Source organism: Seriola lalandi, unplaced genomic scaffold (genome assembly GCF_002814215.2).
Source record: "Seriola lalandi dorsalis isolate HSWRI2012SDOR001 ecotype SW California unplaced genomic scaffold, Sedor1 jcf7180002054306, whole genome shotgun sequence".
Classification (NCBI taxonomy): Eukaryota; Metazoa; Chordata; class Actinopteri; order Carangiformes; family Carangidae; genus Seriola; species Seriola lalandi.
The window spans coordinates 528,746-546,125 of NW_019524859.1; the positions used below are offsets into that span (position 1 = coordinate 528,746).

The 17,380-nt window shown below is 41.9% G+C and overlaps 1 protein-coding gene across 1 annotated transcript; it reads right to left on the bottom strand.

The window, feature by feature from the left end:
- Positions 1-7: 7 nt before the first annotated feature.
- crispld2 (cysteine-rich secretory protein LCCL domain containing 2) lies at positions 8-12,742 on the bottom strand. Its single transcript, XM_023406383.2, has 15 exons — positions 12,487-12,742; positions 9,478-9,844; positions 8,212-8,330; positions 6,582-6,714; positions 4,843-4,958; positions 4,301-4,401; positions 4,014-4,208; positions 3,855-3,915; positions 3,683-3,749; positions 3,463-3,593; positions 3,260-3,303; positions 3,103-3,175; positions 2,877-2,952; positions 1,975-2,105; positions 8-342 (listed from the first exon to the last, which is right to left on the bottom strand). Exons 2-15 carry the CDS (start codon positions 9,751-9,753, stop codon positions 291-293), a joined length of 1,575 nt encoding a protein of 524 aa, XP_023262151.1. The 5' UTR covers positions 9,754-9,844; positions 12,487-12,742; the 3' UTR covers positions 8-290.
- Positions 12,743-17,380: the final 4,638 nt, after the last annotated feature.

The following is a 17,380-nucleotide window of genomic DNA, read 5'->3' on the forward strand; positions in this document are numbered from 1 at the left end:
AAAAAAAATTCTGTATTCACAGATTACGTATGTCTAAGGAATATCCATATCTGGAGTTACAAGATGAGAAAAAATAACAATTCATTAAAATATCGGACAATTCCTTCTACTGGGTGGCTACTGTTTGATAACTAAGAGGGAAAATTGTCTATCAATCTGCTGGGACGGTCTATTTCCACTGAAGACACAGAGACAGATGAACAGCCTTGGTATCCAACCTGTGGGCACTTCCTGCTCTTCAAGAGCAGCTGAGGTGACTCTGTTGGTCTTTGGACTTCTGAACTGAAGTCTCACTCCCTCACAGCAAAGACTCGGAAGGAACCCCCCTCTGTGTTGGTCTTGCTGCAAACAGACGATACAGAAAACAAGTTAGGTGTGGGAATTGGAACAGAATGGTCAGAACTGAAGCGGCAGAGTTTATCCTGAAGGTTAACCCCTGGTAAGGGTTAATCTCTGAAAACACTGAATCCTCAATGCAACCAATAGCATCTTTTATTACACCTTCTGTGCCTCTTAAATGTCCACTTCTTTGGAGCTGTACATCTGCAGGCTTTCTGTTAAAAAATGTAAGTATCAAGCACAAACTAAGATAGCCCTGAGTTATTTTCTCAGGCTTTAGAAATCTCCCTCTAGAGCCACAGAAGACATTACACAACCATGTTCAGAGGCAGAGAAGTACTCCCTGTGACGATCGAACTGAACTTCAAGTATAAAATAGGTGCAGTGCCCCTTTAATCCAAATAAAAACATATTTTTGAAAAATGTGTTTTCATGATACTTGGAATTCTTCTCTTTAATATTATCCAAGACCTCCCTGCACCAAAAGCCATTAAAAAGGGCACAATCATGTTGTTCACAACATCTTTGGAAAAAACCAAATGACAGACTGGCAGTATGACTCATTGTTGCCGTATTTCTCAGAATGATCTTTCCAGCTACCACATGTGTTAAACTTAACGACTTTGCAATTAGTTCATCGGTGGAGAAACCTTGAAGCTCTGCCATGATCAATAATCATGATAGGCCAGCACGATTGGTATCACATCACAGATAATTATCCGTATAGGAAAGCACTGACTAAGTGGCTGACAGCATTTCCATCCTCGAGTAATTGGATAGGCTGTGATTACTTCCCCAGCAACCAGCGTCCAGTCCAACCTGCCCACCCTGCCATGATGCTGGCACATGGCACGGACTCTCACTCAGCAGTTTGACCTCTTATCCCAGTGCCATGAGTGGGGCCTTCGCAACTTTGCATTAGATTTCATAGAATCAGACTTGGATTATTTTTGGCCATTCAGCACTTTGCACACTCAATTGAAATGCCTGGGTAAAGTAAGCACAGATCCCATGTGTGGCCCATCCACACACCAAACCACACCATTACTCTTACAACCCCACATGCCAACAGAACTGGCCACAAGGGCTTCTTTGCCCAAGCTCAGTCCACTGGAGCCAGCCACAGACATGAGAGTGATGTGAGAAACATGGCGTGCACGCAGGGAACCCACTACATGCAGTATTACAGGAGACATAAATCAAGTTAGGGTAAAATGAATAAAACTACCTTTCTCAGTCATATTTCAGATTCTCTTGTCAGATTTACTTGTGTCATTTCACTACAATCTTCTTGATTTTCATTTCAGCAATGGTGAACATATTCCTTAACATTACAACTAAGGAGTTTTGGCAGTTTCACAGCTATTAAACAAATGGTTGCTTGCTGATGGAAGTGGTCACACAGCATGTCTAAACATGGTTGTTCTCATTTTTAGACACAGTCTTTCTTAAATACTTTACAGTGAGACCACAGTGAGCCAAATCTAAAAAGATAGATTTCTGGAATTCAAGTTATCTCTAATGTCCCTGCAACTGTTTGACATGGTGCCTGACCCATCTGTCTCTGTACCTACAGTCCACGTCTGGGAAGATCATTTCAGTAAAAATAGTTGACCTGAAAAAATTGAGCAGTACCTTTCAGACTGGATGCCATTTTTCAAGACTCCAAGATAGCTCTTTCTCTTGTCCAGTGGCAGAACATCCACAAGACCGCCATCTGCTTTGATTACCCCTGCATGGATGGCTGTTTTACAAATACTGGAGTTCTGTGAAGAGAAAGCGTGGAAAGATGAGAAAGGCCTTAAGAAGATGGAAAATAACTTTTTCACTACAGGAGTTATCTTTGTAATTCTTTTATTACAGATACAGCACAAAACATAATGCAGTAATTCACAGACACACGTTAGCACACACACTCAAGCATTTGTTTCACAATCTCAGCCAGAAGTCTGGCTCCAGCACAACAGACCATAAGCTCTTATCAACGGTCTGGAGCGGAATCATTCATTTCTAGTCCAAACAGAGATCACACTGTCCATACACCCCTCCAACATTTCTAACAGACAGTTTATGTCTCGTGTTTAACCAGCATCCAGCCTCTACACCACAGTCAAAACACATTCAGCGCCTGAGACTGCAAAACATTCTTGTGCACGTTTGCTCCTCTTACATCTGAGAGACAAGCACTTAGTCTGAGATAACACTTTAGTCAGCCTCTGAATGGTCAGGCCCCATGCAGAGTATTACATCCCTGGCAGTCTCTGGCTTACCTCACCATTACGCCCATCCTCCATTAGTCAAATTCAGACTGTGATTCAATGGCTTTCCATAGCTACCATGCATCACAAACCCTGCAAGTCGCCTTAAAGTCGACCTAACCATGATACAGATCCACATGTCCATTGCTTTCTGTCTAAACTAATAGGCCATAAAAAGATTTAAAAAGAAACAGGACAGAACTGGAGGGCCTGGACCTCTGGTTTGACTCGTGATGAATTTAATAAAGTTCATACACATAGAAAACTTGTATTACTTACATCTGTGTAAATGTTGTTTCCGATAACAGGTGACCAGTAAGAAGGCTGAGTCTTGCAGTTAGCTGGACAGAAGATTCTGAGGAAGAGATTGGATTAGTATGAATTTGAAGCAACAGATGAGGGTTTTATTCATAGAAATAAGTTTATTTTACAAGAATGGGAACTATTAATTGGCTAACGATTTGATTGTTTAGTGAATGATAAGATGGTGGATGTGAGAAGGCACCTTGGGCAGTGTGAGTAGGGCTTTTTGAAAGGGCAGATTTCAGCCACTGTGGTGTAGCAGTCTGCAGTCATTTCTGTCACAGAGAAAGAGAAAAACTCGTAATATTCCTAATACATGTATTTTTATAAAGTCATGAATCAAAGAGTGATTCACTTACCTTCCACCTTGGCCACCACAAAGGCATTGCCGGGTTTATATTTGCTGTAAAAGTCATCAAAGTGTTTAGAAATCAGGAAAACAAATTGTGATCGGAAAAATCCATTATTGCACAAAATGTGAATCGAAAAAGCAGGGAAATGTGTTTCATAAGAAAGGGGATTTCACCCTATTTGGAAAATTAGGTCAAGCAGAGATATCCACCTGAGAGACTCAATGCCATTCTTTGTGGCTTTGACAAAGAATGGAAGTTTGTCCATTCTTGTGATGTCGACCAGTCCTCCGTTGTTGTCAATCACGCCAAAATGAATAGCAGCTCGGCAAATACTTGATTGCTGAGACAACAAAAAATTAGCATTTATAAATATTCATTTACAGTATTAACTGCTGTGTGGAGTTTGCTGCTGACGCTGGAAAAACTCACCACATCATAATAGAGAGTTCCCCAGACTTTCCCTTTCTTAGTCATGCAGTTAGCTGGACAAATGTATCTGTGGTCAAAATAGAAGTTGGAGAGTGAGTTGACACACAATAGACATATGTACAGTATATATCCAAAAGTAACTTTACATTGAAATTCATTAAGATAACCTAACCTGTTGCAGGTTGCTCCTTTGCACTTATCTCGCAGTCTAGTCTCGCACTTAATGTTTTGAGCTGCAAGAAAACAAACAAAAAAAAAGACAAAAAAATAAGTGAAGAGATGCACCCAAACATGGAGGTTTGGGGTTATGATGTATAATCCCACTAGATACCTAAGTAGTTGTTACTGGTAGTCTTTAAAGATGGCGTCCTTGGTGTGGTGAGCTTCGGAGTGGAGGGCTTGAACACTGGTTTCTTCGGAGTGGACGGTTTAGGTTTGGGGGCAGGTTTAGCGGTGGTACGAGGCAGCATTGGAACCTGAGGCTTCTCCACCTCATTCATGTCCTCTGTCTCTGAGCGCTGAGAGTCTATAGATGGATAAACAGATGGGGTTCAGGTTGAGGGTATATTTATATTTAATTGCAACATCTTTGAATGAAAACCACACAGGTTTTCTCACCTTTGTAGCACAAGTTATTCCTACATCCTCCTCCATAGCTGGGAGGGCACTGGGAACAAGGGCGGCCATGTTGGTATGGGGCCTCTCCAATCCAGTTACCCCTGCAGAAGTAGTGCACAATGGACAGCTTGACTAAGGTGGAAATTAATCATCAGTCAGGCATCACTGGGCTCATGGCCTTGTAATTACTTCAGCAGTCTTTGCTCATGGTCAACACTCCTAGTAGTCATTAGTCCCACACTCCTTGTCTCTCAGGCAATTACATCCTGTGGGCTGTCTGGAAAACAAACGCCTGCTCTGCTTTTATTATTCTTTCCCTGTTCTTCATTATTATTTTTCTATTCTAACTTATGAGGAATTTTAATGGCAACAATATGTTATACAAACCTCTCAAACATTTAGTGCTACATATCTGCAGTGCAGCTATATTAGGAGCAAGCAATGTAACATTTGTCAGCAGTGTAAAGAGGAGGAATGTAAACACAAATCTAGAGAGCAGGGGTGTTGGTGAACAGTGGAACATGAAGGAACACTGATCTTACTTTGGGGAATAGTTGCACACAAGGTAAACGGCGTTCTCCCATATTTCACCCCACACGTCCATCTTTGGACACACGTGCACAGCACAGCCCACTCGGTTAGTGGTTGCCCAGACCAGCTGTGAAGAAGGAAATAGAGGAATGGCCAAAGTTAGCAGAAGCACTTACTGAAAGAACAGACACATTATAGCAGAGAAAACTATTATTATTAAGCCTAGACGTCCCGCCTCACATTTCTCACAGCCCATGGTTCAATCAGTCATTCCAGAGGAAGAAACTAGACTGGCAGTCACGATTAATGTGGCCACTGGGACAACCAGGAGTGCCTGGTCTGTTTTTCTGACCCAGTCAGATGCACATGATGTGTGAACCCAGTTTGCCCTCTGTGACACAATCGTGATCATTTTCATCATCCAGTTAGAAGTGGAAAAAATGGTCAACGTAGGCCCAAGACAGTCCAAGGTAAAATAAAACGCCTTATTAAACGGAAAGCTGTTGCAGCGGTGTTACAGATGAATGATGTGCCATTTGACAACGAATACAACACAGCATGTTCCATAACTCCTCCTCACTTTCCTCCCCAACTCTCAAACATGTGCGCTCTCCCTCCTCAGGAATGTTCATCTTTTTCCTGGTAGAGTTAGAGGCCGCTGGAAGCAGTGAGTCAGCACATAGACTGATGTGTGCTGAGTGCTGGTAGTTCAGCACAATGCAGTCTCTAACTCCAGAGGGTCTACCATTTCTCTGTAGGGGTAGTAATGGAGTATGACTGCCTGGATTGCAGATTTATCAGCACTTCCAGCAAATGAAAGACAGAGACAAGGTGATGGTGCTCCTATTTGGCACAGTCCCGTCTCTGCAGCATCTTCAAAAGAATCCAGGTCAAGCAGTGAGGGATGTCTGGCGTGTCTGGAAATGACTACCAGATGACAGTGATCAGGTTTCAGGGTGAAGGCAGAGGGAGGAGTCTGGATGTTTCTGTAAACTCATCCCAGCAGCTACAAAGTAAAGTCTAGGGGAAAAAGACGCCAGCTCACCCATCGCTGTTTCCTTTTGATTGATTTCTTCATTTTTTCATCTCATCTTCAACTCTTCTTTCTGTCCCCTCACTCTCCTTTGTTCCATTACTTGCATCTGATTTTACATTTATCTCTTTAACTTGCTTGTTTTCACCGTCTACAAGTTACTATATGCACACCTGAGATTTAACCCCTCAGTCACGCCACAACTCTGTCCATAAATACTGTGAAATATCATACAGGGTGCTCACCACATGTTTAAAGGAAGGCACATGACCCGATCCTAATCATAAACATAGCAGAAAATACCAGTATATGGTCCAAAAAGAAATTGAAAAATGTAATTCATCCTAAAATGGCACTAACCAAACTGGATGTCAAACTTTTCAGACTCATGATGGACAATAAAAAAAAAAAGAAATTCAGAATTGCCGCAGAAGAACCAGAGATATCGCCTTTTTACTGCATGCATTCTTTTTCCATGTCAAAACCTGACGCCTACATTACCCACAATGCAACTTGACCACTAAAAGTTAAGTCGGAGATTCGGGACTGTTATGCTAGGCAATTGATCAGACTTCACGCAGCTCCTCTGGAGCCACAAAAGCCTTTGATGTGTAAAATGAGTGGAGCTCCTTTTAACCTATTTATTGTCTGTCAAAGTTTCTTCTGAACTCTTTCACCTCGTCCTCTCCTGCCTGCATTTTTTTTGATCTGTCTCACCTGGGTGTAATGGGTGCACATGGGCCCGGAGCAGCGTTCTGGACACCAGGGATTGCACTCATGGGGGTAGGGATAGGTGTAGTCTTTCACCTCATCGTACCAGGCCTGGACGTGGAAGGCAGGAGAGCGGTATCTGTAGAGCGCATGCACAGACACACACAAATAAACAAACACACACAGACAGACAGACAAACAGTAGGCTCAGTCACAGGCCATCCAGGTACTAGGGGGCAAAAAGGGAAATATCTGAGGGAGCTGCCAGGTGCTTTGGCTTGACTTGAGAAACACTGCTTGAACCTCCCTGCTCCTCCCCCTCCCTTCAGGCTTCAAGAGATGAGTCTGAATTTGACCTGGCACATAGATCAGCAGTCTGTTCCCCTCCATAACAGGGGAAATCAAATCAGGTTAAAAGAAAAAACAATCAGAGCAAATCTAAACATGGCTCCACAGCCTAACAAATCAGTTCTAGTTCTTATTATAAACATCTCTTTTTACGGTATTGAAAAAGTGCTGAGCTTATAAGTGGAGAGTAGAGGGGGAGTGAAAAAAAGGGTTGTTGGCACAGGAAAAAAAGGAGGGAAGAGGGGAGGGAGGAAAGGGGCTGTGAGAATGAGAGCAGATTCCTGGAAGGGCACCTGCTGCGATAGCCACACGCTGTCATACACAGAGGCCTACTGTGTCTGGTGTCTACTCGGACACACACTCATTCACACAAACATCAAGCTTAATATGCTAGCACTGACTAGCACTACTACGCACATATCAATGGACCAAGATTCTTTTAAAGGAGCAGATCAATTCAAAGTGTTTTGACTAAGAGTTTTCCAGACACTCGTCTCTTTAGTTTACGGGAAACAGTTTACTCTTACAACACTGACAGCTCAGAAAAGACTTTCAGTAAAGGAAAAAAAGAAGAAGTACAAAGAAATGATCTGCTGATCATGTATTTGTGAACAAGGTTAAGAGTTCAGAGGCATGCTAGAGGTTCTGTAAGGCTGTATATGGGCATAGTGTTGCTTTGAGCTATATGCTAACATTAACATGCTAACAGGGTTACGGTGCTAACATGCTGATGTTAAGCAGGTACAATGTTTACCATCTTAGTTTAGTGTGTTAGCATGCTAACATTTGCTAATCAGCACTAAACACAAGGTACAGTTGAGGCTGTTGTGTCATTAGCTTTGCAGATATTTGGTCAAAAACATAAGTATTAGGAGCATAGAAATTGACCTAATGATGGCACTAGCGCTAATGTCAGAGGATCACCAAAATGATCAAAATTCATCCTGAAGGGTGTGCACCAAATCTCATGGCAATCCAACCAATAGCAGTTGAGACATTTCACTCAAAACTACAAATGTAAACCTCATGATGGTTTGAAAGAAAAAAGAAGTCAGGGGGAATCATCCTCTGTTTCCTCTAATGAATGTCTGTACAAAACTTCACAGCAATTGCTGAGATACTTTAGTCTGGAACAAAGTGGTGCACTGACCTCAAAGTATATAGCTATAGTAGATGTTCCCCAAAGTAGGGTATAAAAAAATTATTTTGAAATTGGAAACTCAGGCATTATATAAATGTATAAGACTTTGGATGGTATATCATACCGACTATGTGCATTATATCTCACCTGCCCCAGTGAACAGCCAGGTTTTGTCCAATAGACATCAGCAGGTCCTGAGGTCCATGGTCCCATTGACACTCCCCTGCCCAATGAGTGGCAGACCGCTCCAACTCATCATCCCAAACCTGTACACATCAAATGAAAGAAGTTTCTCCACAAAGAATTTACATATTTTACACCGGTAACATTCACCTGCAGTTTCCACTACAATGTGGAGCAGTATAATCCACATCTTGTTCTGACTCAGTAGATACCTAACCACAACCTGTTCAAGGCCTCTGCTCCTGCACTTCCTTCCTTCCCAGTGAGGTGAAACTGAGCTGGACACAAGTATAACATTAACCTTAGACAGTGACATTTGAGTGGAGAAGCTGGCGCCTGGCCCTGGTCCACTACAAATCTCCAGCAATCACAGCTGAATTATCCACATTTCCTGAGAGGGTTTCTTTACGGTGTTGGAGAGGAGGGTGGAAAGCGGAGAAGACACCTGAATCCCGCCATGGAGGGGTAGCTATGAATGGAGGGAGGACTGCGTACGGCATGGCCCCTCAAAGCACATCTCCTCAGTAAATTTCCAGCCTTTTGGTGGTCGCTAAAACATGCACACACAGACACCGCTGTAGCCCCAAACAGCCATACACCAACACAAACACACACACACTGCCTGTTCGCTGGAATTCGAGAGAGCACTGGGCAGAGTAAATCTACAGACACTTTCCTCCCAGGCTATAACCACACTCCAGAGACACACAGGCCACCATTGCTTCTCTCAACTTTATGGACCTCGTGGTTTTCAATAACTTTCTGTGTGTCTCAACAATAATCCCTCTCCCTTTTTTTTACCCATTGATGTGCCACGTTGTCCCATAATTTTCCTGTTCAAGTCTTATTCCCTCTGTTCTCCTTTGACCAAGCCCTCCCTCATTCTCCTGTCTTCTCCAGCGCTGAGCTGTTTGCAGGTAGGACAGAGTCAGCATTATTATCCTCCTTGTAAAAGAGCAGCACAGCAGGCTGGCAATAACTCACCATCATGACTGCATGTTTCCAGCAGGGAGAAAAGGTTGTTTTTATTATACCAACACCACTTTTCTCGGCAGAATAAAACCTTAAACCCTAATTACCAGCCTCATTTCAGAGCTCAGTGTTGCTGACACATTAAAATGAAGTTCTTTGTGAGGTAGCGCCAGAAATTTAAGTTGATAACATTTAATTATCTTTGTAAATTAAGAATAACACTGAAGTAGGTAATTGGGGCAAAGGGACATGTCTGACCATGTACTCCATGTTTGAGGCAGTTGGGTAGACGACGCCCCTCAGCTTGTTGTGCAGCTGGATGATCTCCTCACGGTCCGACCAGCGGATGGCTCGTCGGGTCCTATTGCCAGCTGTGTTGCTGGTGCCGTTCCGGTCTGCTTCCTCCTCGTAGCGGCTCAGCAGCTGCCGGAGCTCCTTGGAGTCAGGCAGGAAGAGGGAACCTGAGCCACTGATGCACAACAGCAGGAAGGAGAGGGAGAGGACAGTGAGCCGGGTCATGGCAGCGCAGGTCATTCCGACACTTCTGCTGTCTGGGTCGGACTGTAAGACTGCAGTAGACACTGGATTTTGTGTGAACGCTGCTCCTCAGAGTCCCAGACACAACCTGCAGAGAGGAAATGTTTAATGAATTTTTCCCTCGCTGTGTGAGTCAACAAAGAAAAGTACAGATTACAAAATATGGGCATAGAAATTACTCAATTAATGAAAGAAGACACTCCCTGTAACAAAGTTGTCAATTTAATGCACACACACATAGAAACATATGGGTTTACAAAGTATTAAAAGTGCGACAAAGCAGAAAGTATAGCTCAGCAACACGTTCCATCAGTTGCTGTCACCTGCCTCTCTGTTGTTTTTTCTGATGAGACTCAGCTTGATAGTTATGGCTATTTCATAAAAAACTGTTACTACTTTATTTTTTTCACTAATAGAGTCTGATGCAATCCAATGCAACTGCCCTGCAATAAGTCATTCTTTTGAGAAGTTTTTTTTGTTCTGTTTCTGGTTAAGTTGAGGTATTAACAATCCAAGTGCTTCATCGTTTTGAGGCTGTACAGGTGCTGTTGTATTAGAATGCATTATATTGAAAGATGTTTTTAATATTCCCCCCTCCACATGTGAGTAAATGGGGATGGACAAAACATTTGAAACGCCTCTCAACATAATACAATCCAATACAGCCTCCCCTCACAGTAACTCCAGGCTTAATAATGACCATAGAGTTGAATTGACTCCTCTGTGATACAATGTCAATCATTACAAGCAGAACTGTTGTATTGGTCTGCATTAGATTGCAATGCAGTCCAATACATGAAGATTGTACATGTTTACCTAGTGATTATATATTATAGTATATAATAAAATCTACATTTATCTACATTTAAGAGGCATGTTTCCCTCTCTCTGCACATATACTGTGATGCATCAAAGATGACTGTCTTGCACTCTATTGAGCGTCACAGAACTGGCTGCTGTATTTTGTGCAGCAGGCTATTAGAACATTGTTGTTGTTATCATTCTGTCAGTGACCCTCTGATTACCAACCCAGGTTTCTGTGTGTGCAACATTTAATCAACCGTTGCCTTATTTTGAAATGCTTTAATTACTTTTCATTAACACAAAAATAATATGAACTGTACCACAATTATTCAACCAGTTAACTTCTATGTCCAAAAGATGAACTCTGTCTAAATGAGTTTATTTAACCCACACTGCCTGACTAACATAATTTCTGTCAAAGCCATTTAAAGAGCATTTAACCATTCATAACATAGCTTCAATAATACCTGTTATACAGAGCAATTTAAGCTTCATCAGTAAATATAACACTGAGAATGCTTTGGACTTGCACCACTGTTATACACAGTATGTTGAGAAATACTATCTACCTCTTCATCCTCATCCCCTTACTCTGATTATTTTCTAACCAAACTGAGCAGCAGGGTGAGAGACTGAGGAGGGAGACCTGAGTTCAGGTTGACAAGCTTTCACCTTGCTGAACTGTCTTTGAGGAAAAACACTGCATTCCTGACACATGCAAGGGCAACATTCTGTACCTGACCCTGCATCTGACCTCCCTCTGGAGGGAGACAAGCAAGAGGGAAAACGCCCTAATGACTTAAGCTAAACCAAATATCACAGAGTCACAAACTGTTATAAAGGAAGAAGAGCAGTCAGTCAGCGTGATCAGAGAAGAAAGACAAAAAATAAACCAAGCTCTAGCACGCACTGGTTGCTCTTATCCTTGAATCCCTTCACCTCTTTCCCTCTGGCTGGAAAGACGTCTTGAGGTCTGGCACCCGCTCTGTGTCAACATGCTGTGCCAGCTCTGGGCACTGTGAGCCAGCGGGCAGCCCAGGCACCACACCCTTCTCCTTCTCCCTGTGCCCCCTTTTCACACTGAACCTCTACCAGCTTCTGTGTCTGGGCCCTTCTCATGGCTCTCATGAATTTTATACCCGAGTGACAGACAGAGCAGAAGAGTCGGACACACGTACATGTCCACACCTTGTCTATCTGGTGGGCTTGTCTATCTGGTGGGCTTGTTTCTGATCTGAAGAAGGGACTGACCTCCTCTCCACCCCACCACGAGGCTGAATGTAAACACAAGTCAGGAAGACAATATGCTTTTTTTGACATGCAAAAAATTTGCATGTCAAAAAAAGCCCTTTAAAGATTGACTTTTGTCCTATTCTCCAGTAGTTTGCCCCTAAAACCATAAAATTGATCTTTTCTAAGTGACATATGGCTTTTATTGTATTGATAACTCAAAATCTAGCATTAGATTTGAAATATTTTCCAGCTTTCCTCATAAGCCTACTGCCTGTAGCCTATAGTATTTTCCATCTTGGTAGCTGCTGCTATCCCATTGACATTTCCTTGGTAAGGAGGCAGACTCATAATGAATGGCAGTGTCTTGCCAACAGCCTCTCTTACAGTGTCATGGTTTGTAACCCACAACTGAAACATCAGAGCTGTTGATGTCGTAAAATTTCATGGTGTCATACTGAGTAAAATCAATAAATCTGAAACAATGAAATGACAAAATTATGTCAGTCAGAAGTTGTATCGTCAGACCAGGTGCTACACTTCTCATCGTCTTACTTTCACAAGGTGATGTGCATGAGGCTACAGCACAGGAAAGACAGATCCTAACTAAAACCAGCCCGCTATATCACAGCCTACCTGAAAGCTACAATACAACACGTTGCAAATAAATGTGTGAAATGTCTCATAATAGCTCACCTCTGTGTTACTGAGTATCCAGCTGCTTGAGTATTTCAGTTTCCTCTGCGCGCAAGAGAATGGTCAGGATTATTCCCTTGTGAGAGCAGCGGGCTGTTGCTTGTTGGCGGTGTTCCTGAAGCACATAGGAACTGAGTAACTCCTTTGCAGCTCAGAGTGCCTTATATAGAGAAGGAGACCCCTCAGGACCAGAGGAAAAAATTACTGTCTCTACTCACTCCCACACTCGCCAGCCTCCCTCAAGTAGGCTATGTTCCTGGCAAAGCAGCGCGCAGTGTGCGCACGCTGACGCGGAGCCCATGTCAGGAGGGAAACTGCAAATATTGTAAATCAGTGACTGTCGAACGAGTCAGCTGCAGGCAGATAGATCAGCATCTCTGAATCACAGAATGACGGTTATTACCTAGACATGTATCTTCTCAATCAGCTACACGCTTCAAACACTACCACACACTTCAGAGGGGCAGCGGTGAAGAGGGAGACCCACAACTGACAGAACTAAAGTCTCTGAAACTACATTTTAAAAAGAAGAAGCTCTATATATGAGTACAACTCACAACCCATTTCACAGTAATATATGCGCAGTGGTGCCCTCTAATAATTGTGTTTTATAGACGTTGAAACGAATATCTTTATTACATATTATTATATTATATATTTGGGTTGCCAGGTCTGTGAAAAATCTGTCGGCTGTAATTTATCCTTTCCATTTGGTAATAACGGAAATGCTTAAATCATTATTAAAGGTTGTAATCATTAAGTCTGTGGATGTGATTGAGGTACTGATATAACTGATCGATAAAGCATTAGTAAATGATCGATTAGCAATTGATAAAGCCATTAGTGACAACTTATACACCCTTTGTAAAAGGTGCCTATTTTAAAAGTGGTATCAATACTTGTAGTGATAATCTGGAGAAAAAATACTGTTAGAACTTGTGATCCATAATAAGATGTCAAAATGACACGGGCGATTTCTGTCATTATTTAAGTGAATTTTCTTGCCTTTTCTGTGTTCACATATTAAGTTTCATATTTGTTCTCGCTGTAGTTGTTCATTAATAGAAATGTTAAAAACAATCATCATCATGTTAAAGTCACTTCAGGTCAGGTGTTGAGAGAATAAACAGGGGAAGAGAGCTGGCCTTGCTGGCACAGGCAAACCAGGATCTCCTGCTCACAAACAGGGTTCATCATCCGTCAAGGTCCTATCTCCTTCCTGATCTGACAGACGGCTAGCTGCGTTGTGACCCACATAGTTCACATTTTATTCCATCATGAGCTTGATTTCAGATATTTACAAGAACACGGTCACTCAGGAGGAATGCCAGCAAACTGAACCCTCAGACAGATTTTCTTCCCACAAGGACTCTGCCTATTTGGACTTTGCACTCAAGTCAAAATACATGTTTAACAGGAAGTCTGGCCCATCATGCATCTGCTTTCTTTCTTAAATGTCCTGCAGAGATGGTAGCGAGGATCGCTGCGGTCTGTAGTGAGATACTCACAGGAAAATCACATTTCTGAGACATAAGAAAAGAAAATCTAAAGATGAAGCTCACAGCATGGCCTGATGGGCTCCATCATTTACCAAGCTAACTACATGGAAATACTTAATATCCTAGTCTTGGCCTTCCCCAGTTAAAAAGCACCACTTAACCTTCAGTCTTCTTTGTCAGACAGATCATCCCTTTCGCTGTACAGTTTTTAGGACATTGGATAATTCTTCATTTAAGCAATATAATATTTTTCTTATATTGCCAGGGTTAACCAATCTCGGGATTGTTTAAATGGTGATATTTTGATCTAGTGAATGATATTAATATCCATCCAGATGTCTCATGCAGACCAGAGGCCTTTTCTTCCAAAAATATGAGAACATTATTGGGCAAGTGTGTTTTCTCCTTCAGGGACAGCATTTTGACATCATCATTTGCAGTTACACAGCGATGCAGTCAGATCCTGGTCGATTTGGATACAGCTGCTGCTGCTGCCTTGACAAAACCATTACCCCCGAAACATAAACCCATCCACAAAAAATGTAAAAAGGTGACACCACATATTAATATTTTACTCCCCATACTAAGTTCTGTCAATCAATGATGTTGATATGGAACAAAGACAAACCGGGATATTCAACTTCCTGTACACATGATCATAACAGTCTGCAGGTTTCTGAGTCACCTCAGCAGTTGAGGGGGGACACAGTTTGGCTTCTGTCTGAAGAGTGACAGTACAACTTCTGCTCTGCCTCACCAGACTCAGACCCCCTTATTTTTGATTCGATCATGTTGGACGTTTGTGATTTTAACAAGATTAACTTTAAACCATATTTTCTATTTGTCAAATATGTTGTGCGTATTTGGTGTGTCGCCATGATATTTTTTTTTTTTCAATTGTTCCCTCTCCAGCAAATAGTTTTTCTTTGTGACTGAAGTGAGACCATCCTCTGACACCAGCCACCAATTTTTCATACTCTGAGAAACTCTTGTATTGTATCATGTTTCTTTATTCATGTCCTTCTTCACAGACCTTTTGAAACACAAATCTGTTATTTTACGTAACGGCTTTGCCAGTACAACACCCTGTCTCACTGATGTCTTTTTTTAATACACTGTAAATCAGAAGCATTAGTGATGATAACTTTTTTTGTAGATCGTCTAATGACAAAACCTCAATCTCCATTTCGAGGTCCCGACAGTCCCTTGTAATAAACATTAGTGATCATGTATCTCACAGAGGATGTCTGTATTCAAATCTCCAAGAGACGAGGGTTTTCTTCTCAGAAGTGTTATTCATTACTCGGCTGCATCAACCCAGATACATAATTCATACCAGACCAAGTGGAAACTGGAAACTTACAACTCTACATTAGTCTCAGTTGAAGACAACAGAGGGATTACATAATTCAAACATCCCTTTTCTTGTTTACTTTATGACATTATATAATGTTAAGCAGGTGGAACCCGTGTTTTTCTTTTTGTAAGGTTCAAGGGGAGCCACCATCCACTGCACACATACATACATACATATAAACACACACACACTGCAGTTCTACTCTCCATACACAAAAAAAAGAGCTGGTTTATTTGGACAGGGGCTTGTGGAGGTCCTTGAAGCTCTGGCTGCCATGTTTACTTTCCTTAGAAAACGTGGAGTGCTCGTGAACCTCTAAACAAGACACAAAAATGAGATGCGGAGGAGGAGAACTGGGGGAGAATGAATGAGGAGACCATATGGTGTACAAGGCTGATTATAAAAACAAACCAGAGGGTGCCGCGTAATGAAACAGGAAATGCATTAACAAAAACAAAACAAAACAAACTCTCTTTGAGTATAAAGAGGTGATGGAGGGCTAGATAAGCAAATGTAAGAATATGCTGTAAAGAGAATTTCTGTTAACTGTAGCTTTATTGGTTTGTAGCATCCTGAATGAAGGACTGGAACCAATGGAGGACATGCCAATCCTTTATATCTAGTTAGTGTGGAGGCAACATCATGATACACTTTATTCTCATGATTACCAAACCATTCGGTGACCTCTTTTACCCTGTATAACAGCATCTACATTCACTTCCCCACTCAATTAGTAGGGCGTTTCCTTTGTCACCTGCCTGTGTGATGTTAAACGGCTCAAAACACACGTGTTTGGGCCTCAATACCGCCTTAACTGAATGTTTCTAACTCACCACTAAGTTTCTAGGTTTTGGACGCTGCATCCATTTAGCCATTAGAAAAACACTGTTGGTAGCATCACACTTCACAAGTAGTTTTACTAAATTTTCAAGTTGTAAAAGGCTTGTGCATGTTCAAGGATAAGTCACATGTATGGTGTACGCTTTAACAACTACAACAGCATTAAAATGAGCAAGAGGAAACAAGCTCATAAATTGCAGCTTGCATGTTGTAAATTTGGTGATACAGGCTTGAAGGATGTTAAGACATTATCATTGCACTGGTTTTTGCTACTGTGGTGGTTGCTGCTTGTTTAAGTAGCAGGTCTGATGGTTGTCTCCTCTGTACTAAAACAAATGACTCACAATTACAACAAATCGTTTGTGAAGCAGAAACACAGATGTAACGAGGACCTGTTGATTTCATCTGCGGCTACATGTGGTTTTAATTTGTTGCCCCAAGAGAGCCCTCAATTTTGTGTTGCTCATCTCCACTCTGAGTAATTATTTTGATTCTTGGTGCTTGAAATTACAGAAAACATGTAGCACAAGCATCATTCTGTGGGCAGTTGCTCTTGTTCTGTGTGCCCACACTGGACCCTGCAATGCTATGACCATTAAAATTACTGGCTTATGTTGAAAAATAGGTCCTACGCAGTTTCAACAAACCACTCCAAGTCTTAAAAGGCCCATGAGGAGCAGGCTAACATACATACACCATCATCCCTTAAGAATGGCAGGAGACACTTCTGAGTATAGGTGGTCTATCAGTGGGTGTTCAAACATGTAATTTTCTCTTCAGGCTATGAGCCTATAAAAAAAAAGGAGCTCTTTCAGTTGCCTTCTGACATTAACAAGGAAAATACTATGCTTGATTGTAAGTTTGAGAGCAAAGCCACATTTCAGTGGACGGCTGAGCTATAGTAAAGAGGGAATAAATAGTAAGGAATACTAAAAAGGCAGAAAAACCTTACATGGCAAATTTTTCAATGATGGGTCTGCTTCCCATTAAAACAAACAGCCACAGCCCTAAAGAGAGCACTGTGGGTACGAAGGCAGCCAGTTAGACCACAGGAGGGGGAGATGAGACACACAACAAATACTACACATAGTATATGTTGACATACAGGAACAAGAGACCAATTAACAGCGTGCGGTACACCAAGACTATGGATTGTTTTGTTTTGGTTTATTGTGCACATTGTTCTGTAGGCCAGTCC

Bases quoted from the DNA above. Each gene is read 5' to 3' on its own strand.
- crispld2 (XM_023406383.2), bottom strand. From the start codon at position 9,753: ATGACCTGCGCTGCCATGACCCGGCTCACTGTCCTCTCCCTCTCCTTC. The intron at 2,953-3,102 runs GTGCCTTCTCAC...TCTCTTCCTCAG, and splicing joins CCCTACTCACACTGCCCAAG to AATCTTCTGTCCAGCTAACT. The intron at 343-1,974 runs GTACTGCTCAAT...GTCTGTTTGCAG, and splicing joins AATGGCATCCAGTCTGAAAG to CAAGACCAACACAGAGGGGG.